At 36.7% G+C, this 27,934-nt stretch overlaps 1 protein-coding gene across 1 annotated transcript; it reads right to left on the reverse strand.

Moving 5' to 3' along the window:
• Nucleotides 1–467: 467 nt before the first annotated feature.
• Nucleotides 468–27,252, reverse strand: SPTLC1 (serine palmitoyltransferase long chain base subunit 1). The gene is made up of 15 exons (XM_017837208.1): nucleotides 27,144–27,252; nucleotides 26,563–26,696; nucleotides 21,285–21,379; nucleotides 17,691–17,784; nucleotides 16,824–16,896; nucleotides 12,182–12,314; nucleotides 10,475–10,604; nucleotides 8,549–8,638; nucleotides 7,729–7,836; nucleotides 6,877–6,972; nucleotides 6,483–6,579; nucleotides 5,047–5,101; nucleotides 3,315–3,432; nucleotides 2,389–2,462; nucleotides 468–1,895 (listed from the first exon to the last, which is right to left on the reverse strand). Exons 1-15 carry the CDS (start codon nucleotides 27,250–27,252, stop codon nucleotides 1,802–1,804), a joined length of 1,500 nt encoding a protein of 499 aa, XP_017692697.1. The 3' UTR covers nucleotides 468–1,801.
• Between the last annotated feature and the right edge of the window lie 682 nt (nucleotides 27,253–27,934).

Genomic DNA, 27,934 nt, shown 5'->3' on the forward strand with positions numbered 1-27,934 from the left:
AAAGTATAGTGATAACTTTGAATTTCCATTTCTCTCAGTCTCTGAGGGTCTTGAGGTTGGACTGTTCTGCACTTCAGTTCCAGTCTGTAAAATGGGAATCAGCTTCATTCCACCCATTTTTTTTCCTCTTTTAAATTGTTGGCTTCTCACAGGCTTTTATTCACAGTAACAGAGAAAAACATAAATGTCAGTGAAATAGGGGTACCCTTTCACATTGGGATGAAGGCTTTTCTACATGCACAGATAATGATTTGACTATTTCAAAATAGTCAAACAACAACCACAAAACTGCCCCAACACAACTTTAGCTGTTGTATCTGAATGTACACAGCTGAAAGTTTTGAAAGCCAGCACAGAAACAGTCACTGTGGACTGAAGAGGCAATGTAGTCTATGCTTATCTGATATAGAATATTCAATAATACATGGTCAATCATGCTACAAAATCTAATTAAGTAAAAATCTGAATCAAACATGATTAACTTTTTATTTAACAATGGTGTTTCTCAAAAACAGTCCTGCAGTCCTTGTAGCAGCAACCAAAAAGGCACATAAGTACAAAACAACACAGATTAGGCAGAATACAAAATTTTTAGACAAGCATTCTTAGAGCAAAGTCCTGAAATACAAAGCTGTTTTTTGTTTTATAAAAAGGTACAACCTTCCTTACCAGTTTCCTTACTGATGTAATGTGTTCGTATATGTAATGTCCATCTGTACTTACTGAAAATCCTGACAGCACAGCCTCCAAATATTACTGTCAAATTACTTGGGAATTTTATGTGCATGGATTGAGCTGTGTTTCAGTAGAATTTGCACCATCTAACCTCTTAGTAGCTGTGAGTCTTCCCTTCTAAGATATACCTGTTTGGACATAAAACTTAGCACATATCAAAGTAGTTTGACAAGCTAGTATTTAGTTGCTGTTTCAAAATCTTGGTTCATTTTTCATGTTGCCTATGACCCCTCTTCAAGACTGGTGCAAAGATCCCCTAACTGGAACATGCTACATCGGAATTACACCAGTTTCACAATTCAGAGGTTTGAGTTTAGACATTTTAAAGTTAATAATATGAAAAACTTAACCCATAGTATCAAACACGCATATGGAATGCAGGAAGCAAATAGTATTTAATATGAATTTACTATTTAGATAATGGAATTCTCTGGCCAGGCATTCTTAAAACCTGGCTTCCAAAAAACAGTTAAAGAAAGATATATAAACAAAAAAGAATTAAAGTTCCTCCCTCTATAACTCAATATTGAGTTATTATTGTAACTCAATAATAAATGATATAATATAGCACAAAATTATATCCTCATGTGTTATTTTCTTCCTTTTGGCAGTGTTAGGAACAGTCTATTTTCATTTGGGAGGCAAGAAGGGATAATTCCTTGCAACTTATCTGAAGTTCCTACGTTCTGAGAAAATGCACAAAAAACAATACATTTGATTTGGTTTGGGGGGGAAACAAAATGTTCATACACATTTTTGAAAATGTTTAAGAGTCTGAAGAAATAAATTTAAAACTTTTTAGATTACACTTACAAAAGAGTCATAAATGCAACAGTGATATCCCCTTTTAAGAAATGACAGTAAACAGTAGAGTTTGAATTGGAAGAACACAGTGTCATTCACCAATTCCAAAATTCAGCGTTTTTCCCCTCACTGGATTTGTACTACTCTGGAACAATTTTGTTAGTTGTGTTTCAATGCCATCAGTGGAAGAATCTGGAAGTTGCTATGCAGTGTGAAACACTTATCCCAATAATTTGGGGAAAGAGGAATCCAAAGCATCAGTCTAATTCAACACAGACTGTGCTGCTTCCTTAAGAAGTGATGCAGCTTTGTCCAGTTCTTGTTCTGTTTGTTCCACTGTTATCACAACTCGAATACTAGAAAAGGAAAACCAGAACACACACAGTAAACTTCACTCCTAGCCTTCAGCTTTAGAATTATCTTGTGCTAATTTCCACACATTAAGATCACCATCTCCAGGGAAATTATTATGAGTTCAAATTCAACCAGAAACAAGACACATGACTAAACAGAAGTGGTCAGACCACCTTTTTTGTCCACGCCTCCCGGGCCCCACCATACGCACCACAGAAATCTGTTATCCTTTTTGCCTGCAGATGTGCAGCTCACGGAAATGTGCCTGCTAACAAGGCTACATGCTGACCACTGAGATTCAGGTAGTTTTGATACAGTTACTTCATGGTATTAGCAGCCTGGAACATCACTGAAAATACACCTCAGGACAGAGCCCTTCCCATTTTTCAGAGGACCAACTATTCAAAGCAGTCTGCCAAACAAAACCCCAACATTGCATGAAAAGAGGTAGAGTCATATCCAATAAAATGAAGTAGCACATTGACTTTCACTAACCTGGGTGGAGGAAGGCATTTTTCTTCCTTCTCCAGATAGCAAGCCTGCGTTAATGCAACACCACTGTTCATGCACTACAGAAAAAGAAAATACAGCAGTTCTTAACCTGGGAAGTTCTGATGGCATATCCTTGTGGTCACCAAATACCTATCACTAACTTTTACTAATCTGGTGCCAGGATAACTGGAAGTTCTTTCCCAGACAGAGGTCTGGAAGGTTGTACAAAATCATCTCTAATTTCAATACTGCATTAGCACATAAAACAGGTAAAGGTGTAGTGTCTTTAGTTTTCATCTTCAAGTAACCAGGCAAACATGCCATATTAAGCAGGCAATTAAATCATATTTAAGCACATTTTCAAGGAAATCATCTTCAGGATTTCCTTCTGTTATGTAGTCTTGTTTACCTGCCACCTGATATATAAAACTTCTCCATCAACCTTTATCTACTTCATGTGGGAGAAAGAGAACCCATGTGTACTGAAAAAGGAAAAAATACTGCATACAGAACATGAGATTCTTCACAGAAAAAAAGAAAGTAAGTTCATGGACTCAAAGAAGCAAAGTTTGACCTCAAATGGTTAAAATACACCACCTGAACTCTTATAAACATTATAAAAGTTGTCTAAGAAACAGTTTTATATGCAAATTCAAGTTTTCCAGTACATAATGGGAAATAACTATTTCCTGAAGTAAAAGGTCTAATAATATGTATTTTTTAATCCAGTGCTACAGAACTAAGTATCTACAGCAATAAATGGTTAGAAGATGATCTATAATACAGCCCTATAATCAGCAAAGAAACCTAATTTCTTGCAGCATTTCTGCAAGATATTTCAACAAGTTACCCAACAAGCCTCTCTACCCTTCACTCATTATTAACATTCAAAGGCAATGACGTATTTTAATTGTCACGGGGACACTTACATAATCCACAACTCTTTTGAGTAACTTCACATCATTTTCTCGAGATCCACAGCTCTCCTCCAACTGTAAGTGCAATGCTGGAGAAAAAGATTCTCCCACTACTTTTAAGCCAGAAATCCTGAAACAAATAAAAAGCCTTTGATGCACATCCTACTCAAAAGACACGTGTTGAAGTTCTAGACAGTGTTTCCCCTTATTAGGTGGTGAGTGAGAAAAGATGGACATTTCACTTTACTAATACTAATGTAGACAAAGCATATGTGCATTTTAGCTTGCAATACATAAAGACAACAAAACTTATCAAGCAAATGTCTTTCCTAAGGAGTTTCAGTAAATTTGTGTAACAACAGTGACTCCTCCTTTTGCAAAAAGGATTAATAATTCAGAAATTCTTAAAGTATCCTTATGAAGATGTAGGAGAAATGCTCATGTTAGGCCTGTATGTTGCTGACAAAAAAATCCAGCTAGCTAGGTCAAGTCTCTGGAGTCTACATAGAGAAAATAAATAATAATAAATAATAAATCTTTTTATTCACTTAAGGGATAAGAAGGAACAAGGTTTACTTTTTTGGTAAGATTTCTGATTTAAAATTATTTCCAGTAGAAAATCTTTACAACATCATCTGGCACTTAGCCAGAAGCTCCTCTGAAACTAGTTATATGACTAGAATTGTTCCCTCATCTGTACGTAGGGACAGTTGTTAATTGGGTTCCTAGAATTTGACTGAATGACTGACATTTGACTGTCATTGCCTGGACACATTACACGCATTCAGGACTGAGTTATTCCCCTCCAATATCCAAGCAAGACCTCTGGTCTCCTAAATAAACAGGTCATATAAATGCATATGACCCATCGGCTCTAATTTTGATTTCCAGTCTTTGATGAGCTTGCCTAACACACATTTTAAGAAGATCGGGCTTACTTGATGGTAGGATCATTCCAAAGAAACTAATATAATCAATCATACATTAGAGATTTTTGTATGATTGTTTTTAAATGTTATTGATTTCTGTAATATGTAACAGAAAATTGTTGAAAAAAAGATTTGTAAAATACAAGTGCACAACTACTGCACATTAAACAGGCCTTGAACAGTCACAGTAATTGCTGTATTGTTTCTAGTACCAACATCTATCAGGAAAAAAAAGGCAATTATTCAGTTTAGCCATCTTTTAAAACAGCATAGTGTTAGGAAATTTTAAACCTTATTTTTCAGATAAATTCTGGCAATTTCCAATGTGCTTCCAGAACAGTGGGTACTTCTATTACTATTTAACATTCAAATCTCATATGTAAGAACAATATTATATTAAAGGTGAGTGAAGGGTACATTGAGATGTCTGAAAGAGTATCTGCTAAGATTCATCCCAAATGCTTTTCCTTAGACAATTTTCAAAACGTTTATCAACACTTTGTATCATTGAGTGCTTTTACACTTTCCTAAGGATTTAAATGTGTAAGAGCCTGCAAACTTCCTCACTAGCATATAAAGTATAATCTCATTTCAAAACCTGTAAGGGATTTTAAAAACTTGGATTCTTTTTAGTAGGATAAGAGAAACAGTTGGGAAAGGATGATTTTCTTCCCCTAATACATACATGATTTTGTGTACATATCCCACTCTAAGCATCTCTAAGAAACAGATTTGTGTAAAAAGAGTTCTTTAAAGTTGGCATTATAAAGGTATAGCCAAATAAAAGCCAAAAAAGCCCCAAACCCCACACTTACCCCTGTAAAGCTTTGTGAATGTGTTCGCATTTAGCCCGGAGAGTCTGAAAAATGTCTACACACACAACAACAAAAAAAAAAAGGAAGAAAAAGGAAAGACTTAGATATCCCATTTCTAACTCATGTTTCTCTAAGTCTAAGATTTCAAAAATAGCATTTGGAATAAAACTAAAATATGCATATCTATTGAACTACTAAGACTCTTCACTATTCTTCTTAATGTTTCTGATTTCCACTTCTGCCAGGAAATAAGAAGCTTTTAAGACCTGACAAATGCACTACTTCCCTTTACCTCATTTCTCCAGCTGCACTGGTTCATGGTCATATGGAAGGGATAACACAAACACTCGGTAATGGGATTCAAACAGCAGGTCCAACATACCAATACCTGTAAAATATCTATTGCCATGCAGACTCTGCTCATTGATCCTTTATCCTTTCCCCAGCTCACTGCAGATTCTTAAAGAGGAAACCTGGATCTGCAAACCTTGGCTCTTTTCCTTGGTGAAGGCTGACCCTCCACTACAACTAGCAGTCCTGTAACTTACTTTAATTTTTTCTTGACTTCACTTCAGAGGACTGGGCATGGGCTACCCCATAATTTTGATTTATTTGTGACAAATTAAATACTTCACCTCTGCAGCTGTTCTCCAACCTGTTGATGCAAATGAAGGTTAAAAACAAATACACACAATTTGGCCAATTTTGTCCTAATATGCCTCTCAGCCTCTCCACGCCCTACCAAAAAAAAAAGTCTTTCTCTGGTGGTCTAGCAGTGGTCTGATCCTGATTCCAGGATTCAGCGCTCTCACTGGAACTAGATGATCTTTAAGGCTCCTTCCAACCCAAATCATTCTGTGATTCTAGCAACAAGGGCAATTCTCTCGACTCCTACAGCAGAATCTCCTGCCTGACAACTTTATCCAAATGCCCTGTATTTGGTCCTGCCAAAACTGCAGGCAGCTTGCACCATGGTCATCGCTGAGATTCTTGCCTGAATGCTTACTTGAAAAAGATAAAAAACCCAATTATGCAGTGCAAGTGAGAAGGAAATGGTTGTTCAGTCCCGAAGAAATATATTTCCATTTGTTTCTGTCTAACCTTCTCTTCCTCCATTTGTCTTGAAGGAAATTGTTTTCAAGGAAAAAGCATAAATAAAAGCAGAATAAAAGTTTCTTATTTGCTTTGTAAAAAACATCTCTGTCCTCCAGTCTCACCTAACATTTTCAGCTCTAAGAAAGAAAGGGGAAGAAACACTGAAGAGAAAAGCAGAGAGGGAAACAACATGAAGAAAAAACCATGCATGTAAAATTAATTAGTTGAAAAATAGAGAGGCCTTCAGAGTAAAAAGGTGAGGAATCAAAGTAGGGAGAAGTACGAGCTATTAGTTCTGGGTGAAGAAAGACTGAGGTAACATATCTTCCTGAATTAAGTACCTGGATTATCTTCCATAATATTCAGAGCCTCAATAGCAGCAGCAGCTAACAAAGGAGGTAGGGATGCAGAAAAGCAGTAGCCTTGACCAGACAGTCTCTGTGGGGTTAAAAAAAAATAATCAAATTTTTGTGTAGCAGTACAGGCAATGTTTTAAAAGTTCATTCGTATACATATAAACAAACTCTCCCCTCCACACCTATCAGTACATGGAAGGACTTAAAAGTAGGTCTCCAATTCATCTACAGTATTTCATAGAACCAGCTAGTTTCTGCATGGGACCAAATACTGCATAATCACCTATTCATAATATTCCTTGCAAATTGATATTAGTAACTAAATCTCATTTCTAAGTAAGTAATCATGCCACACCAATTAAAATAAGACCTGGCTTACCTGATGGTCAATAATAAAAGATCTTCCACAGCAAAATCCTCCAATAGAAGCCAGTGAATTTTCCATGTTTGCACTAATAAGATCTATATCATCGATCTGTCAGTTAAACCAACGAGTTATTTAGAGATACTTTTGATTACATGAAGACTATTTATAAGTTAAATCTATTAAAGATATATTTTGTTTCATATTATATGAATACTAGAGAAGATTCACCAAACTATCACATAAGAAAATTAAGCTACCACTGAAATAATAATTTTAAACAATACAGAAAGGACTTTAGAAACTGAGATTTCTGAATCTGTAAATAATTTCCATAGGCTCTCTCTTTCCCAGGCATTGCAATGTGAAGAACACAAACAGATAAAAGAAATTATTTAGATACTGGTGACGATTCCACAAAGCATTCAGTGTGACAGTGTCCTTTAAAAATATAAGTAGTGCCACTGAAGTCAGTAGGAGGTAGAATGTGATACTGAAAACAGACTTTGACCCTCAGAGGCACAACCGCTTTTTTTCACTTCAGAGCTGCAAATACTTTTTTTTTTGCCAGGCTCTGAAAGACTGTGTCTATAAATGAAGTTAAGAAAAAAGCCAGTTAATCAGAAATTAATTTAACATAGAAGTCAATTAATCAGATGGTAGTTGGCAAGCATCACAGTAACACTGGCTGTTTCCTTTTCTAAATTAATTTTTTCTTTTCCATATTTGGTAGTAAGACACTTTAAGTGAAAACAACAGGACATAGAGGGTACAGTCCTAAACACTGTTAATGCCATAGGTATTAGAAAACAATTGCATAATTTGCTCCTGTGCAAATCTCTCGTTCACAACAAAAAAAGCACATACATTTATTCCAAAGTGTTCAGTAATTCCTCTTCCATGTTCTCCAAGGACTCCAAAGGAAAGGCTCTCCTCCAAAAATATTCTAACTTTGTACTTATACTTCAACTTTATCTAAAACAAAGAAAATTGTTCAAAATATAAGACAAGTCCATCAGAATCTGGTAACAAAATGTGTGGGGGAGGTAAGGCAAAGAAAGAAAAGGACAGTATTCTGAATACTGAACAAATGTCAGTTTTAGAGTTGTGTTCTGTCATTAGTACATTTTAAAAGCCTTCAAAATTATTCCACCATGTAATGCTAGAACAAATTTCATGAATGTTCGCATAAAAAGAAACTGTGATTTTTTTTTTAATAGATTATCAGGTACTTTCAAGATGATATGTTTTCATAGCATTTCTTCCATTATCTACTAGAATAGAGCCTGAATAAAAAGCTGTTTTATGCTGAATAGCAAATATTTTCCTTGGAGTCACTGTTTCTGTGTGTGTGAAGTTGTGTGAAGGTTTCTTTGAAACTTTTTTTTAAATAACCTAGTTTATGATTCAGTATCATATAGTGTAGCTGAAAATACATTATATTTTACAGGTTAAAAACTAGGACTATAACCAGATATTAATTTCTAAGACTCAACAGCTTCAGATCCTAATCAGAAGTTTCAAAACAAGGTAAGATTTGAGATCACCATTTCACGAACATATGAGAAAGCAGGAAGGTAAACAAAAAAACTGCATGCAGAGCTTTTCAATGTAGGCTTAATTACACAATACCATTACTTCATTACCATTTCATATGTAGTTCATAAGGCAAATTAAAACCACTTACCAACTCTGGAAGAGGGCAAATGTCTCCTGTATTCATATACAGTCCTTCAACTACAATAAACCTTCGGGTTACACGGGCCTTGCGAGGATTCTTCAGAGAAAGACATGGTTTCAGTTCATATCAACTGTTACTAACAAGCAAAGCTCTGAAGTTTTCGATAGGGAAGGGTTTTTTTTAAGGGAATGGTCTCTTTTTCAAAGAAGCTCTTACTTCAGTTTAAACTAAATTTAATTTTTCATCTCTAACAATAGTTGAAATGCCTCATTGGACTACTTTTTATTTTTATTTTATTTATTTTATAATAATTTTAAAGCTTTTGACTGATAGACAAGATTTAAGATGCCTTGTTTTGCAAGAAATCATAACCAATCCATTTGAACTTTATGCATAAAACACAAACAATGCACCTGGAGAACAAATACTACAAATTTTGCTCTCTCATATACTGAGCATTAGTCTAAGCCTTTAGAAGACTTTTCAACAAGTGGTTTGAGCACCAGGATTCACCATGCAGCACGAACTTATTAAAAATAGTGACTTCATAAAACACAATGCAAAAGTATTCATAACACTCAAGTTACAAAGTCCTTGTCTGCTCTCTGAACAATGCATGTCATAAAAATACCTTGCACTTGTTTCTGCTTAAACTTCAGAGGCATAACTTGAGCTTTGCAGTCTTAAAATGCCGTTCCTCTGTTACTTACTTTAAACCTTATTGATATTTTCTGATCAAGGATATCAAGTCATCCTTCTTATATTTTTCAGTTCTTGTAAAAAGTTGATTCAGCAAACATCTATTTGACTTTTCTGAGTGACAGGCATAAACTAGTCACAGTCCACTCCACAAGCTGTACCAACTCCAGTGGTATGATCTACCCTTCTCTACTCAGAACGTCTTAATTATACACACATGGTCTGTATTAAGCTCTTGCCCACCAACTTTATGTTCACATTCAGCTAATTACATTAAGAAACTTTAACCATGTAGCTAATTCAAAGCACTCTGCTCCAACAAACCAAATGTGTTACACAAATTAGTCTGACAGCCACATCTAAAAACTCATGTAAAGATTATCTGACAGAATGTATTTTCCATGAAGGTATGTTAACTCGTATGTTATCTATAAATTTGCTATTAATCAGATCCATTACTGATTTACACAGATGTTAAGCTGATTGACACTTTATCTACTTTACTTTTTCTATGTGTTACCCCAGAACCAGCTTTCTTCCAATTGCCTGTAACTTGCCAGCATTCCGTGAACAAACCATATAATCATGATAGCTACTCAGTTAATTCTTTTAAAACTCGTTTAACCAAGTTCTCTGTACTTGCTGATCCTGATCTTAGTAACAGTTTTTGGACACCCTTTAGCACTACGGTCAGAATGAGAAGCAAGACATCAAACTGACTAAAATTTTTCATGAGAGAGAATATCTCAAGAGTTAAATCCAAGACAGGGGAAAACCGAGAAAAAAAATCAACTATGTTGATTCTATAAATTAAAGGGTTAGGACTAGCCATTTTTGTGTTGATTTTATAATGTGGCATTTCAAGTCATAATTAACTTGCATAATTTATTAGGTAAATGCAGTTACACAAATTTCTCAAAGACCTAAAAATCTCTGCAATAGGATTTTAAAAAAAAATTTAACAATATGTCACTTCAGTCACCTGTCCATAAAGATATCCCCCTGCTACTAATTCCCGTGAGCTCAATTCTAGTCGTTAGGCAGACAAATTAATACACATATATTTTAAAATTATCTTAATTACATAAGCAACATTAACTGTACAATAGAGATTTATGAAAACTCAGTAACTGCCTATATAAGCACTGCATCCACTCAATTACACGACCCAGTAAAAAAAACGTGGGGGAGGTGGCACAAAAGAGTACAAATATTTCTTCAAAGGAATGGTACCTTTTGATCTTCAGTTTCTTGTTCTTTCAACAGTCGTTCAAGGTCAGCCATATCATTATGCTTAAACAACTTGATGTTACTACGAGATGCTTGTAATCCCTTCTGAATAGCAAAGCAGGCAGCTTCATCTCTGTAAATACAGCAAACCCCTCTAAGTTTGCACTCGGTTTAACAATTATTCAAAGGAAGCTGTCCTGCTTTTGAGCAGATACTTGTAGATAAAACAAGATTTTTTTTTTTACAGCACCTCATATTTTATTTACATTTTGAAATTTTATTTCCAAAGTTTCTCAGTTTCCCTACGCACTACAGCAACTAAAAGCAAGCCAACAGGTTTTTTTCTTGATGTGTACACTGGTCCTTTTGTTTGCATGTCACAGCAGTTTCAGCACAACGTTTCATGCACCGGGAATAATACCATGGTAATCATTCCAGAAACTTCTGACTCTGTTTGCTCTGGGTCTTAGGAAAAAAAGCTCGAAGATGTGCCTTTTACATTCATAGCAATATTCAAAACCTCATTTTTAATGTCCTTTGGGAGTAATTTCTCCATGTTCAGAGAACAATCTGCCATTTTTAAGTGCTGGAACAGTAAACTTCCAAGTATGATGGGATATGCAATTTCACAGTATGAGATAACTAAATCCAGGATACACTGGCATCCTTGAGTAGTGTCACAGTCCTGGTCATTTGTCTCAAAATCACCGATCAAATGTATAATCAATATACGATCACTAACCAAAGACGGCCAAAAAGCACGATTAAATTTATGAAAGAACTTCTGTAGAGAAGTCAGACAGGCTGCAAACTTTACACTTAGAAAAGAGAGCACCAAAGAAAGATTTTTTGGCAGACAAATACAAACGTATCAGTGTGTTGTGGCTTAACCACAACAGGCAGCTAAGCCCCACACAGCCACTCACTCGCTAATCCCACGGAGAAAATGCATCAATTCCCTGCTTAAAAATCAAATGCATCAATTGAAATTAGTACGTATTATATTCAAAATAGGTATTTCTTCATATTTCTCATAAAACAGTCAAGTTAGAACTATGAAATTGCATGTCATAGAAACACTATGGATATTACAGATCTAAGTAGTAAAAGAATCAGAAAGCTTAAGGAAAATCCATTAACTCTTAACTGAATCTAAGCCCTCTTCTTTTGCCCAGAAAGTTGAGTACTGTTACATTTTTTTTCCTGGCTTTTCACTCTTCCCCAGACAAATTATCACTGGCTGCTCTCAGGGACCAGATACATACTGGGCTTGCTGAATCCTTTATTTGACCCTGCATAGCTCTCTTTGTGTTATTTTAACATGTACCAACAGTTATCCAACTAAATCCACTGCAAATAGGCACGAGGGGAACAACTGTCCTGGAAAAAAAGGTGAAAAGCCAGCAGCAAACAGAACATCAGTATGACTGTACAGTTTATTAAGAAGAAAATTACGTATTAGAATTATGTTAGTTCTTGAATGCACACGTTATTTTGCTTTTTCTTCAGATGAGTGCCCAGGTCTGCATGTTTATGATCAAAGCAGTAGCTGATTTCAAGTATTTGGCAAAGAAAATATATTTTAGCTTGACATACTTGATCAAAACCAGCAATATTTTTAAATGTGCAACTTAATATGATTAGCAATCGTGAAAAATTGAAAGGAAAACTCCTTAATCTGGAATTTCCCAAGTAAAAAACAACACTTACACAAACACAATGTCCCCTCTCTTTGAATATGCAGGAATAGCACTGGCAATTGTTGCAAATCCATACGAGTATATAATAGCTTCCTCAGTCCTCATGAATTTTGCAAGCCGCTCTTCTAATTCTAAGTGCACATCTATTTGAGAGAAAAATTGAAAAGATCTTAGATAGCTAACTTGTTTTTACGTCAGAAAGACTACCATTGCTTTTATCAATTATCTAATTGAAGGAAACATAACTTTTGTTTGTAGGAAGAGTATTAAAATAAGTAACTTCCCAAAACCCAGTTGCAACCAATCCATCCTCAGTTAAACTGACAAGTAACCTGATATTAATCACAAGCTTTGACAGATCTGAAAATATTTATGCAACACGTTTCTCTGATGTTCTTACGTAATGGTAATTAAAATCTACTTGTGATTAGACCACAAGCAAATTATGTAGAGTTCCTGGACTGTGACTAGAGAGCACAGTTACTACGGTCAGACAGAAATTATGTAATATATAGGAATTAACGAGGTCCTGTTGGCAGACTGTCGGTTCTTCCAAGCTGATGCTTCCACTACACAAGCACAGCTATCACTGTAACGGAAAACTGCTCTTGTCAGACTGCAAATCACAAACCACCTCCTGAAGGCACTTCAGTCAATTGAAAAGGTCACATCTCCAAGCTAGAGATTACTTACCCTTAAGATAAATTGACGAGATTACACACACAAGCATTTCCCAAACCAATTTGGTCAAAGTGACCCATGTTAGAAATCGAATATGAAAAAGGGTATATAAATGTGGTATATAAATACCACCTGGTGAGTGAATTGTTGCTGCAGAAAGGTAACCACAGCAATAAGTATTCTGCCTAAGCAAAATAACCTGTATCAGATGAACTGTTATTTCTGCTGTTTAACTCTCTTGCCGTTCATTACCTGCTTCTGCTAGCAATAGTCAAGAGAATTATGCCTTTTATCAACTGGAAATAAAAAGTTACCGTGTGACTTGAAAGATCCCTACTGGCCCAGTGTTACCTTTTTGCAATTATTATTGAAAGTTCACTGAAACTAAAATCTAGTCAGGCAACATCAGTTATGTACAGATTCCTTCAAGAGTCTATGGGGCATGGTTATGTCAATGCTGCTCTTTCCAGCCAGACACCAACAGCAAGGGTGTAGAAAGAAAAGATATCGTAAAAATCTCAACTTTGCCACAGTAAACATATCTAGCATAACCTTTCCTGAAGAGGACACATCCATCTCATTTATATATTTATACAAATAAAAGCAAAAGGTGTTTCTTCAAACAACAGCTTCCCAATCACAGTCGAGAGCAATTTTATCCATAGCCTGCAAACTATAAATCTCCAACAGTCCTTCCTTAATGTTCACCTGAGCATCAAAAAATGGAATGGAAAGGAATTATTTTATTTGGCTTTCCCATTGGTTTTAAATGAAAGCAGCTTAATCACTCATTATTTGGAAGTTTTCTTTTGCACCCTATCACTTTGATCCAGCCACATTAGATATACCAAACACTCAGAGAAAATCAGAATAGCCTTTCTTCTAAAAAGCCTTTTGGAAGGAAGGATGCTGGTTGGATTTAGCTCATATTCTTTCTGATTGAGATTTTAAGTAGTCCTTTTTCAGAATCTTTATGTCTTTTTCTTCGTTGTTACATGGACTTCAGGATCAATGAAAGAATCTTCAGTGAGGTTTCAAAACAGGAGGGATGACCTTTGATTTAGTTATTGAACAAAAAGCCCAAGAAAGATCGGTAATAACCAAAAAATAAAAAAACAGACTGGCCACATGGCACTTAAAACATACAATATAAACAACATTCAGCCAAAAATGTTTCTTCAAGCTCTGTCAGTACAGAATAACAAATTAAGGGAAACAAGGACTGAACTACTACTTTTGAGTGGTCAGCTACTGATACCTGAGGGGAAAAAATGTTTTGTTGGAGTGTAAAAGACTACTTACATAATTTAACTAAAAAACTGAAAAAGATAGCAAGACCATCACAGTTCAAATTCAGAACTTGCATCCTTCTCACTGGGCAACAAGCACCACTAACTAAGCAACATCTAGGTAGAAACAGTGGGCAAAAGAAATAATGTCAGCCATAATATCTAACAAATACATTCAGGATTGTGTAGCAGAAAGAAGGTTTAACAAGCCTAAGTGAATTCTGCCAAGGGCAAGAACAGTTAAGTTCAAAATGACACACATTTGGAGCATCATTACATAAGGGAAAGAATGCTTCGTGTAACTGTGATATTGGAAAGTGTTAAGGCACTATGATAAAAAGACAGAATACTATCTGACTCTCTTATTTTTATTGCAATGTTTTGCTTTAGTCTGGTTACATCACTTGGATTAGCCTAGCTTGACTGAAAACTGCAAACACCACCTAAACTACATTTGGACAGAGATAAGACTGTGACAGCTTACAAATTATGAAACCTTAATACAGCTAATATTGTTAATAACTGCTAAGAAGTGCCAGTTTAGTGCCTACCATGTGCTCGCAGGCAAGTCAAAAGCAGAAGTGAGACCGAATCCTACGTTATCTTTTATATATTTTATCCAACAGGTAGACCTAATCTTCTAAGTAGTACCAATCTTGTGGTTGATAGGCAACCAACAATAGCCTAAAAAAACCCCCACCACCAAACAAGTGGTACACCCTTCACCTGTCATTATGGAGAAAACACACACAAGTATTCAGTATTCATTGTGTGAATACACAAGTGTTTCAAGATCATTATAGGATGAAGGCAAGGATCCATTTTTCAGGGACACAACACAAAGTAAAAATGTCATAATAGGGACTCACTAAATCTATATCTTCAAACTGGCATAGATATGATGAATCAAGTCTCCATTCAAAATAAATTATACCATGATATCTACGTTTCAAATAAAGAGATCTCTAATACTGATAGGACATATCAGCACCTAAGAGGGGAGAAGCCTGAGCAATAACAATTGACAATTATCAATTAAATTCTACATAGTTAAGTGAGAGGAAATTGTGTGTAGTTCTGCACAGAAAAAGACTTATTTACCAAAGTCACAGCACACAAAAAACTGAGTGAAAAGTTTAAGGCATACAACATTAATGATGCAAGATGCAAGTGTTTCTTCTCAGAGATTCATAATCCTGCAATACTCAAATGTTTCATGACAGGTGAAAATGGGAAGACAATTTGGCACTGAACAAGTACATCAGGAGTTTGTCTTCTGTTTAAAATCAAGTCTCCATTACTTTATCTGTAAAAGTTATCTCAAGGAGGTCAGTATAACATCACTCCTCTAGTGATGTCATACAGATTAGAGCCCCTGCTTTGTGAAATGAAGCACTTACCCAAAATTTCATAAGCCAATGAATAGCAAAAGCTATCCAGTTTGCATCTGAGGATTAGATTTCCAAAGAGGGCAGGAAACAAGCCAAAGAATCTCTTTTACTAGAGAAAGTCAACTTTTAATCAGTGTGTTTCAAACAATTATGAGAAAGAAACAAAGCAAAAGACTTCATGAAATTTAAAATCAGCTTGGGCTCAAAAGGTGGGAGGCATTAGTCCACAAGTTTTGTTGAGCATTTCATTGGTCTGTTTTTTTCAGGGGCAGGGAGGGATGGAAAGCCTGTGTGAATTTCAACAGACCACTGCTAAACTACCATCGGTGAGGTAATCTAGTTTCCTAAAAGTTCTCTCTCTACTGATCAATGGGCTACCAGCACGTTCCTCAGAAACGAACCACGGTTCTAGGTTAATGAACCTAATCTGTAAGATTGATACCAAAGACTCAGCCCTGTTCTGAAATACAGACTTCTTCCAAATCAAATTAAGTACAGCACCGGTTGATCAACTAAAGGACTACCTTGATTAACCAAGAAAAGTTAGTCTTGAACTTGAGTCAAGGCTACGGGAAGCTAACTCTGAAACAGTTTGAGTACTCAGACACACTTTGAATTCCATTGCCTCTGGGAAGAGATTGGAAAGTTCACAAGATGAGTTGATGGTTTCAGCCTGCAACTGCAGCTATTCATATATTACTCTTTGGTTTACATGCAAAATATAAATGCCTGTAAAGAATTATTTCCAGAGCCTGATATTTAACAACTTCCTACTTCTTAAAAAGAATGAAAAAACACCCTACCTTAGTAACACACCTGCCATGTCATAAAATCTCTCAATTACAACATTAAAGTTATCAGTAATGAAAAACTTCAATTACAGCATTAGATAAACGTAACTAGCAATCTTTATCACAGAAATCAGACTGCCCTCTTGTGGTCTGCTTAGAAACTTTAATCTACACTTTTACTTACATACACCATGCATTATTAATTCTAATAGCTTTATTTTTTCTTTCTACTATGGTGACCAGAACCAAAACAGATCATACCATTTGCAATTCTCCTCCAAGACCAGCATCAGAAAGAGTAGGAAAAAAGATAAAATAATAAGAAACAAAGCTAGGAACAATAAATGATACCAATTCTCAACAATTACAGTAAAATGTGTGTTAGAGGATAACTGTTTCTCAAAGCAGCAGAAATAACTTTTTGCTTATATACAGGACTATTCTGGCTGACTTACCAAACTAGTCTGACCCTTAAAGGCAGATCAAAGAAAGTTACTCACCAAAAGTACCATAGAATCCTCTAGGTCCACAAGTGCCAACACCGTATTTCTTCAGAGATGCCTGGGCTGCACTCTTTAACAGGAAAGAATTACATGAAATATTCCTGCACTAACTTTCTAACTCTCCTTTATGCTTCACACTGTCAATTTTACACCACTGTACAGAGACCAGTTTTTGTATGACATAACATGACCTGCTTTACATAAAGGATAATAACTTACTGATTTCTATGAATTAATTTCACATCAAAGCTACTTTAGGCAAGTGTTTAAGCATCATTCATTTTATTCTACTACATAAGGACATTAAATACTAATCTAACTTGATAGGGGCCTCTGGTGGTCTAGTGGTTAGGGTGCAGGACTCTCACCGCTGCGACCCGGGTTCGATTCCCAGCCCCCCGGGCAGATGGAGCTCGTCAGCCCTGTAAGGCAATCCATCTAAGAGAAGGTCACTCTAAACAAACCTACGTCCTGAGACCCTCACTGCCACTGTCCAAGCTTGCTCGGCCCCGGCAGATGAACCTCAGGATTAAAGGGTGGGCTCAGTTCAGCGCACGCTGGGTCTCACCTAAAAAATCCACTGCGCAGGCTCGAAGGGTTAATGACCTTTCCCAAATCTTCGCTCGCGAAGACTGGCCATTAACTTGATAATCAGCTAGTATGCAGCAGTACACCAGGATTAAACTTTAGCAAAAAATACGAACTTAAACAGCACAAAATTACAAGGTTTATAACCTTCCTTGCTGCTTTAGAAGTGCATGTTCTTGACGAAGTTCATGTTTTCTGAAGTTATTCTAATTGTCAAGATAACAGACAAAGTAAAAGAGGAATAATCACACAAATACAATAACTGGAAGAACTCACCTTAACCTTTTCATTATCCAAAAGTCCAAGAAAGTTAAATGATGCAAAATTTATACATTCCTTCCCATTAACAGTGATTATATGGGTGGGAGGACTGAAAAAAAAAATTACAGGCCTATTGTTATGAATGAACAGTTGCCATTTTCATAAAAAGTCAAACAGCACAGAGTTTTGTTTTTCAACAATAGAAGGCACACAGGTTTTTCAAGGCTCTCTTTCCACTTCTTCCCTTGCAGCTGCCAATCAATATTTAAGTTCAGTGTCAAGTCACAAATAACCTACTATACTCAGCAAAACCACTATTCCTGTAATTTAATAAACTGCTACTATGTTCCTGACATAATTAGTAATTCCTTGTTGAAAATTTAATTCATAGAAAGATGAATCCTGAGGAGATAAATAAAGCTTCTTCTTTAAAAGCACAGTCATATCTATTTGCAAGAAGGAATACTACAAACTAGCACTGAGCAATTTTCTCAATCAAAATTAAACAGGGCTGCTCAAATGTCAAATGCACGTGCATAGCTGCTCCAAATCTGGTGGCTCACAATATTTCAATGGGTACATTTGGCATGCAAAGCAAATAAACTTGTAAGTTCAAGCTATTAGCTGCAAATTAAGAAAAACACTGAACTGCGTGAACTTCAAAAAACCGCTATGATTTTGGTATATATCTATTCACTTTAAAAAAATTAAGCACATCAGTTGCCTCAACTAAGCAATGGCAAAAGCTTATAGAACAGATTTGGAAAGCTTTCTACTAACACCGTGCATGTGCTGAGCATCTTTTGAATGCTGACCCTGTCCCCACAAAGGAGCTGTCTTGCATTACTGCAGTGCATATTCTGCACAGCAGCAGCATCATAGAAATGTGCAGTAAAATGTCTTGGGGAACTGACTGCCACTGAGAATACACCTGGATCTGTTCACCTGTCTAGCTGATCAAGGAGCTGTACCAAAGTCTGGATGTCCTAGCAAGTGAAACAACTACTCAGGTTCACAGATACCCACAAGAGCAGATCTATACCTATGCGTTTTGGCACTAACACGAGATTCAATATATTCCCAACATACTATCAAATCTGGTAAATTTACAACAATCTGCCATCATAGCTCCACCTCTCGAGCCTAACAAACACTCTAATATTCACCAACAACTTGGCCCTTACAAAGCTGCAGCCCTCATGAAAACAGGGCCACACTTTGCTATCAGAATTTTACCCAAACTTCTAAAGGAACACCTATGATTAGCCAGAAAACACTAACGGAAAAGTTTATTTCAGTGAATAATTATAACCAAAATAGGGATGCTGACAGCATCCTAAAACCTGCTTTGCAATGTCAAAAACAATGCCTTTGCGAAACAAAGATACTGAAACACTTAATTTCTTTATCTTTTCATGTAACTCCCTTTTCCTACTATAACACGATTCATTAGTTATGGTTAGGGACAACAGTTATGAGATACGGAGTGATCTAGCTGAAACTGTAAATAAAAATATAATTTCAAGCTATATTCAAAGAACTTGCAAGCAAATCCTTCAGAAACTGTCTTTTAAGGACTGAAAGCATGCCAACTGTTCTTGGACCTCTCGCTTACATGTTGCATGTATTGAAAAATCAGTCGCAGAAAACAATAAAGTTAAGAAGGCACTAATGATGTGACTTATTTTAAAGCAGAACAAGAATCAGCACGAAAATTTTGCAGGTTTACTGTCTTAGGAAATAGATTTACATTTTCTGAATGAGATCTTGTACAACTAAGCTATCTTGCATAGATTAGGTCACAGAAAGTCTCCTACAAGAAGTAACTAATTTCTGGACTGTGACCGACCCGTCATGGGTACCTTCTTCATCACTGATTCCAGATGGATTACTTTTTTAGTTTGGACAAGTCTCTGCATCTTTGGCTTTGCTCATCATTTGGCAACCTTACTGGGATTATGCAAGTGTTCAGCAGAAAGGAGCATTATTATCACAGGGCACAGACTGCTCTGCATACTGAGAGAGGAGGAAGTATGCCACCCCAACAAAAACAGGGTCAAAATTTTTGAAATATTTAGTTTTTTTCCAGAGTGGTTATGAGCTTTTATAAGCCCTATCCACATATTACTGTAAATATGTAACATTACTTAGGATTAGTGAGGGTGGTGAGGAACTGGAACGGGTTGGCCAGAAAATCTGTGGATGCCCCACTCCTGGAACGGATGAGCAACCTGGTTTAGTGGAAGGTGTCCCTGCCCGTGGCAAGGAGGTTCTGATGACATGATCTTTAAAGGTCCCTTCCAAAACAACCAGTTTATGATTAGGAACTCTATAGCTCACTATTCACAACAAACATTAAGACATGGACATCACAGAAAGACTACCTCAACAGCACAAACAGGGACCCCTAAAATACTAGTTAAAAAAGGCAAATGCTCTTGAGCTGAAATCAGGATGCAGACAACTTTTCTTTCTGTATTAATTCTGACACATGGGATAAGCTTATACTCAAAGTTACAGTCTCATTGCTGTTGAGCAACTTGTGGGAAAGCAGTTAGTTGGCAGAGAAAAATATTATAAAACAAATGTCAAGTTTTCCCCACAGCCACTATTAAGTTTAACAGCCAGAAGACATTAACATTCTGTCACAATGTATTTCCTAGCTGTTAGCACTGGAAAGTTCTAAAGAATTCAAACATTTTCTGAATCATTCTAGAAGATACATTTGTTCAGGTTTTTTTAAACATCCAACACTCCCTTTAACTCCACAGTACTGCTTGTTTCAAAATTTTGAACAATAACAGAAGGATTGTTCACATCACAGTTGATTATGAGAGAGAGCCTTTTTCTATGGCAGACTTCTCTGTGGTGGCAGAACCATTAAAATGAAGCTCACTATGACAGCAAATAATTGTGCTCTGTCACTAAATTATTTCAAATTATTAGTATCTCTGGAAGGATATTATGAGTGCTTATCCAGTAAAAGTTACTGACACACAAATCTGAAACTTGTAAGAGGAAATGTCAGAGCAATTTCTGAAATACTGTGACTCTCTCCTATGTCAGCACACATTTTAAAAGCCATGTAACACACGAGAAAGTAATGCTGAGCCATAAATTCCTCACAAAACAGCTTTACAATGCAGCATCTCCAATTCTGATTGTCCAAAGAGGAGCAACTTTTCAAGAAGTGCCAAGTGGCTAGATACAAAATCAGTTTCTTCTGAAGCGATTTGCGATGACATGAGAAGGTGGCAACCACTTCTGGAGGTCTAAGTCCACATATCCAGAAAAAATGAAACTAATTACTACCAAACAATACAGACCCCCAAAGGAGGCAAAGATACAATATTCCTCCCCCACCCCCAATATTGAAAAAAAAAAATTAATGATAAAACTTAAAAGTAAGAAAGATTTTCTTAGGGATATAATCTCCACAATGTTGCAAAACCAAGACCATCTTTTCAGTGACATGCTCTCTAAAAATGCAATTAATTTATGAAAGGTTTTAAGGATATGGAGATGCTTAGTAAGTAATACACTTAAAAATATGGACATCAAGTATTTGAGTTGAAATAAAAATACAGAATGTATTTTGGTTACATTTACCCTGAAACAATGTTGTAATTGAGAGCTGGGTGATCTTTTGGCACAGGAGGTACAAGAGGCTCTGGCTGCCATTCTTCAATCAATTCTTCTTTTTCCTGATCAGGAGAATAAAAATACTGTTGAAAAAGGGAATTCCACTAAAAAATACATTATGCACTAATAAACAGTTGATAACAATTGTATTAGAAATCACGTATGCTAGTCCATGTCACTTTTCTGAGACACTTAGAAATGATATAATCTCAGGATGTTAGATGTAAAGAAACAGACCAGCTGTGCCTGTGCATTAAAGATCTTACATGATAACAAAGAGATGAGATACTAATTTGGTGTCTCTGCCAAATTTTAATTAATTACAATCTGTTAATTATGAAAATCCTCCTCTACAGTTTATGTAATTGAATACAAATTACATAAAAATTGAAAATAAGTTGCCTCACTTTACATTCTCAAGTCCTCAACAGTGCTGTTTCAACAACAGTGGCATTAAAATACTTAGCAAAGTAACAATATGTGAGCAGGATACATCAGAAAAAAACTGACAAATGCACAAGAAAAGATAACAACTACTAAACCACATATCCCCCCCACCTAGCCATGAAGGAATACTGAGTGCACATTAGTTTTCAAAGTGCTAAATCAGTTATATGATTCCAAAGGACATAAAGTGAACCAGCAGAACAAGTGCACTTGTTCCCCATAAAATAGCTACCACTCAGGCAAAGCACCAAAATCATCATTAATACAACAAAAGCAGAACTTTCACAGAGGATTACTTACTAGTACAGCAACCAGTACCTGACAACATATTGCAAACACATTAACTTTGAAGGGCATGACTAGAATCAATTTGTATTTCTCTGTTTCAAAAAGGCTGCTTATTTAAAGCTGCTTATTTCACTACCAAAACATGAATTCTGCAATCGATTTTTAAAAACACCACAGCAATTTTTTTCCTTTTTAATTTTTTTTTTCACAAATACATTTTTCAAAGCTGTACAAAATCAAATAAAGATATGCAGAAAAAAAAAAAAAAGTGGAAAGAAAACTACATTTAACAATGCAATTAGTTTCTGGCTCTCTGAACCCTAACCCAAACTGTAATTGGTGCTGAAACTGAAGTCCCCATGAGGGTCTCAGATTAGAAGGAGTGTGGCTGCAGCAATGTTGGTGCCCTGCTGTGATCCCCTGGGTATGACTTTTCCAGCCCGATTATCTCTTGGACTCTGGACTTTCCGGGTCTCTAAAGCCTAATCCTACACGTAATAGAATCTTGCATACATTTATGTATATACATAAAAACACTTTAAATACACTTATTAAATACACAGGGTTGCCCACACATACATACAAAATGGCTTTGGGTAGTTGTATTTTGTTGGTTGTGGGTTTTACTTTTTAACTGCCAGATACCCTGGGTAAGAGAAATACTTAGGCATAAACAGGTTCAACACAAATTATTAAAAAAGTTGCTTTGTGACCCATGTTCTTAAGAAGAGGTAGCAATTTTGTTCATGAAGATAGTTCTTAGCTAGCACTAATGTTCTGAAAGAATGTCACCCACACACCTGTGTTAATATTCAAAGATTAATAATATTTTTATTTACTGATCCTCAAATAACAGGTCTTCAATTTCACAGTATTTACAGACCCATGTATCATCATGGCATAATGTATCATCTTGACCCATGTATCATCTTGGCACAAATAATGGTCATGCTAGTTAGAAATTTCTCACTTTCAAACTATGCTCATATACAAGAGAAACTTTACCTACATAGGGAGTCTTGGTTCAAAATTACTAAAAACCTTTACAAGAACATCTGCTCTCCCCTGCAGAACAACATCTGGTTAGTCTGTGAATGCTTTTCCTGCAAGACAGAGCTCTTGTGGCCTTCATATTTCTCACCCTTGCATTAAGCATTTGCCTCTAACAGGAACTTTCCAGCCTCCAGACTAATACCACCTAAATAAAACACTTTCCATGCTACTACTGCAGTAGGAATACTAAAACTGAAGAAAACAACTCTTCACCCCATTTACAAATAGCAAGATGTGACTCCCGGTGGAATTTCAAAGATTTTGAGAGAAAAGCTCAGTATCATCTACTACAGAGTAAAATACATGTAAATCTGTAGGGCACCTTCCTTTCATGCATGGTTAAAGGATACCATGCAAACTCCCACAGCCTGCTCCAGCTCACTGTCACCTTGACACTTTCTACACATTTTACTTTGTGTGAAAAGCCCATAAGAATCTATGTCTAGCACCCTTGTCTGGTCACAGATTTATTTATGCTTCTCAAAATGCCAAACTATAAGGAATTTACAGTATCAGAGAAGTACTCCACCTTTTTAGTCTATGCTTTGAGACATCTCCTTATTTTGAAAGAGAACCAGAAGGAATACCTACAAACACTGTCATCAGAGGATGACAGTCAATCAGTTGAAAGCTGATTTCTGCACTGGATTTCATCGTACTCTTGCTACACATTTGACTGAACCCAGAAGCCACCTTCATGGTGGATTTCTTCACTGTTTTACAAGTGTGACTCCTAAGTGCACTACGTTGCACAATATACCATTCTAGTTCCCCAGGATAGACTGGTATAACACACCACATTAGGATGGCTGTGCAATAGTGGTTTTCTGCATTAATATTTATTACAGAGAGCCAGCTCTGTAATGGCAGCAACCCCAACAATAATTCACAGAGAAACTTCAAGTACAATTACATGAGTAGTTGGTGTAAAGGCAGCATAAGCCCTACCACCTGAGCTGGCCTATCTCCTCCAGTGGCTTTCTCGTGTGGTAAAGTCTGGGCACCACAGCATGACTCAGACTAGAACAAGCCAGAAGGCAAATGAGCAGCCTCCTTGGTGAACAGCTGGCATATGCAGATCAACACACACAGAGAAGTCTGGCAGTGTGGGATCCTGCACCGTATGAAACAGACCACACTGGGTCTGGCTGTGGTGGTGGTGATTTTCTTCGTAGCAGCTCATATGTTTGTAAAACACACGTGTTTTACACCTGCGACCAAAACAATGCTGGTAACACACTAAAGTTGTAGCACTTGCTGAACAGTCTTTGCACAGTGCTACACCTTCTGTTTCTCACTCTGTCCCCACAGCGAATAGACTGGAGGACGCCCCCAAGAGACTGGGAGGGGACACAATCAGGCAGACAACCTGAACTAACCAAACATATATTTCATACTATATGACATCATGCAGAAATAAAAGAGAGGAGTTTTAGGGAAGTAAGCCACCTTTTCCTTGGGAACTGGCCAGTACTGGTGCATCCATAGGAGGTGTTGTGTGATCGCCTTCACGTCACTTGTCTTGTTTCTCTCTTCTTCCACTTTTCCTTTGTTTATTAAATAATTTTATATTTACTCACAAGTTTTCTTGCTTTTACTCTTCCTTTCCCGTGTGAGCAGCTGTGCAGTGCTCAGCTGCCAACTGGGGTTAACCCACAACACAGACTGGTGTCAATTACCTGTGGATTTTTAGTGAAGACTAAGGAGGAGGCATATCTCTGCATGTTCTCCACAGCTATTCCCCTATACAAAATAAATGACCTCTTTTCACAGCAATTATGTACATGGTAGAAAAAGAAATGGAACCACTCCATGCCTCTGATGCATCAGCTTGCTTAACTCCTCCAGCTATGTAGATCTGTAGAAGATATATTCACATTCTCACTTCACTGTTGCTTTTATGCTTACTTTCAACAAACTTATCTGTAGACAAGACATTCCCTTTCAAATACAGTTCTTCCTATGGAAAAAACTACTTCCATCTTTGGAAGTCACTGGTAAAGCTAGCTAGACTAACTTGCATCTCCTTCATCATTAGGCAGCCTGAACAAACCATCAAATCAAAGAGCATTCACCTATGACATTGTTTTGCCATCAAAATAAAGGTAACAAAAAGTTAGAGGTGTCTTTAACACCTCAACTCAAACCCTCTGATGCAACACAGCTCACAGCATTCTGCAACTTTTTTCTTCTGTACCTTCCAATGTTAATCAACATATCTAGCCTGTGTACAATTCAATTTTCAATCACTTTGGTTTTTTGCTAGTATTCACATTCCTTTTCACCCTTCGACCTAAGTAAATTTTGTATAAATCTCATCAGAAGAATCACAGCAATAATGTATTTGCATGCTTCTGTTTTTCAGAAAGCCTGTTAACTGCTGTCCTCTCAGTGAACTTTAATACTGTCATCCTGCAAAAGTAGGGTTATTTAAGCATAAAACAATTTCCAAATGTTTTTCCCTCTCCTGATCCCCTTCCAAATCCTTGCTTCCACTGAGTTGCAGCAGACCAGCTACATGTGCAATCTCCCAACTGCTCGTTGTCCCCCGTTAAAATGACACACACCACTTCATCCCCACATACCACTATTAGAGATTTCTCTGAGCACTTTCTTAAATACCTCAATTTCAGCAAAATGGTCGGTCACGAATGAATATGACAGCATGAAACTGGATGATAACATCCAAGATACACAGAGAGATACCTGAGTGAAATCCTTACTTTGTAAGGAAAATATAGGTTTCAGCTTTTTCAGGTCACCAGTTATGCAAGAGTCACAAAGAGCCTTTTCCCACTATCTACTGAAAGAGAACGGATCTTTAAAAGAAAAAAAAGTTATCCTTCAAAATAGCAGAGATCGAAACCATCCGATGGAGGGAAACTCTACTAAATGAACCACAGTAGTTTCTGGATGGACAATTAGAGGCTACTTTAAAACCACAGCACATCTTCCTAGATGATCCGAACACTCTGTGTTTCACTGCACAGGAGTTCCCTTTGTGTTCATTCCTCCTCTGTATTCTTTTTTTGAGACAACTACACTGCAAAAGAAGAAAGTTGCTGCTACACTACAAAGTTTTGTGGAATCCACTGTAAACTCTCAGCGTTGTTACTCACAGACGCCATATATACAGACTGATCATTTTCCTACCCTCTATGCTCTTACAGTTCATTTTGCAAAGCTTCTATATTTAAAATAAAGCCATCCACTGATTAGAGCTAATGCCAGCTCTTCATAGGTTAGCAGTCACTGTCCCATCAGCTCTCTTTTTATTTCTCAGACTCTCAAACACAGTGCTACTTTAAAAGCACAAACTGAAGCGTTTAAGCAAGTTTCTGAGTCCAAAGGAAGCTCACCTTTTGAAATTCTAAAAAAGCTGCATCACTTGTAATGCAGCCAAATATATCAATAGCTATAAACAGTTTCTCTAAAGAAAAATGTTTTCCCACCATACCTTAAGTGTTAGATCGGATCGCTCTTGAAGCTTATACGTCTTGGAGAATAGAAGTCTGATTATCCATAGAATTAGAATTCCTTCTAAAATGAGATGGTAAGCAGGGGCCTGAAAACAAAAGCACAAGAACAAGTCTACACAGAATTCTATTTGAAGCAGTGTGACACAATGCAACAGTTTTGTCCCTACTAGTACACTCAGAAAACAACCCAAGGCTGATCATCAGCTCATAAGTGTTTCTAAATCAGTAAAAACTGTAGCTATATAAAAGTGGATTGCGCTGCAGCTACTACTCATAGCTGTTAACTTGAGTTTGAATGGATTTAGTCTGCTGTTCATAAACAAAGCACACACTAAACCGATGGATTTCAGTTCCACACATCCACGTAATTTGAATATTGAGGGTAAAGGCAGTTAAGTCATACAGGTTGCACCAGTCAGTACCTGTGAAGGCAGAATGCTTTCAAAACAAGCAGAAGTGTCCCAAGAGCCTGAGGGTCTGTGTCATCTATACACAGTCACTTCAACCCTCCATTCTTTTAACCTACAGTCCACCAGCAGGGACAGCTACTATTATTTACCAAGAAAGCTAAGCCTAACCTTATAGCCAACTTCTGTCAGTTTCACAGGCACTTTGATCAGGTACACAAGTAGTTTCGTCCTTGTGTCATTTACTCCTTGTGTGGACATAACGTTTGGGAATACGTAAAGCAAACCAGAACACAAAGTTGATCCCAGTTAAATTTAGCCTCTTTGGGTGTTTAGAGGGAGGAAAGTCAGTTTCTTCTGACAGTACAGCTAGTTTAAATCAGACGTGGAGTTACAGCATCAGCACTGGACACCTAGTATTAATGATGAGTTTAGTTATTCAATTTCAGAAAGGCTCCTGTCTACTATTTTTAAAAGACTCAAAGTGCACACAAACGAACACGCTCTCACTTCAAGTCAGAGGAAGAGATCCCACAAATCAACACTTTCTGGTGGGATCTGACCTGCCAACAAAATAAGTGGAACATACCACCCACCCAGAAATTAAAGGAAACTGAACACAAGTTTTTAAAACCACTAAGGAGTCCTAAAGCATATCAAACTGAAAATAACAAATCTATCTTTTGCACAGTACTTTGCAGTTTACCAAACATTAAGAATACATAGGTAAACCTATATATCTAAAGAACACATAGTACACTAACACAGAGTGTTAATGCACAGAATTCAGTGCACTAGAGCATGCTACCTGCTTCATTAGCTAAGCACTTCTATGTTTGGACTGCAAATCCTTGCATAAATTCTCACCCTTAGCCAAAGGAAGGGATACAAGAACACCACCTATCACCAGGACATCCTTTTTATTATCACTAAACAAACACTG

The sequence above is a fragment of the Lepidothrix coronata genome, unplaced genomic scaffold (assembly GCF_001604755.1).
Source record: "Lepidothrix coronata isolate B3197 unplaced genomic scaffold, Lepidothrix_coronata-1.0 Scaffold296, whole genome shotgun sequence".
NCBI lineage: Eukaryota > Metazoa > Chordata > Aves > Passeriformes > Pipridae > Lepidothrix > Lepidothrix coronata.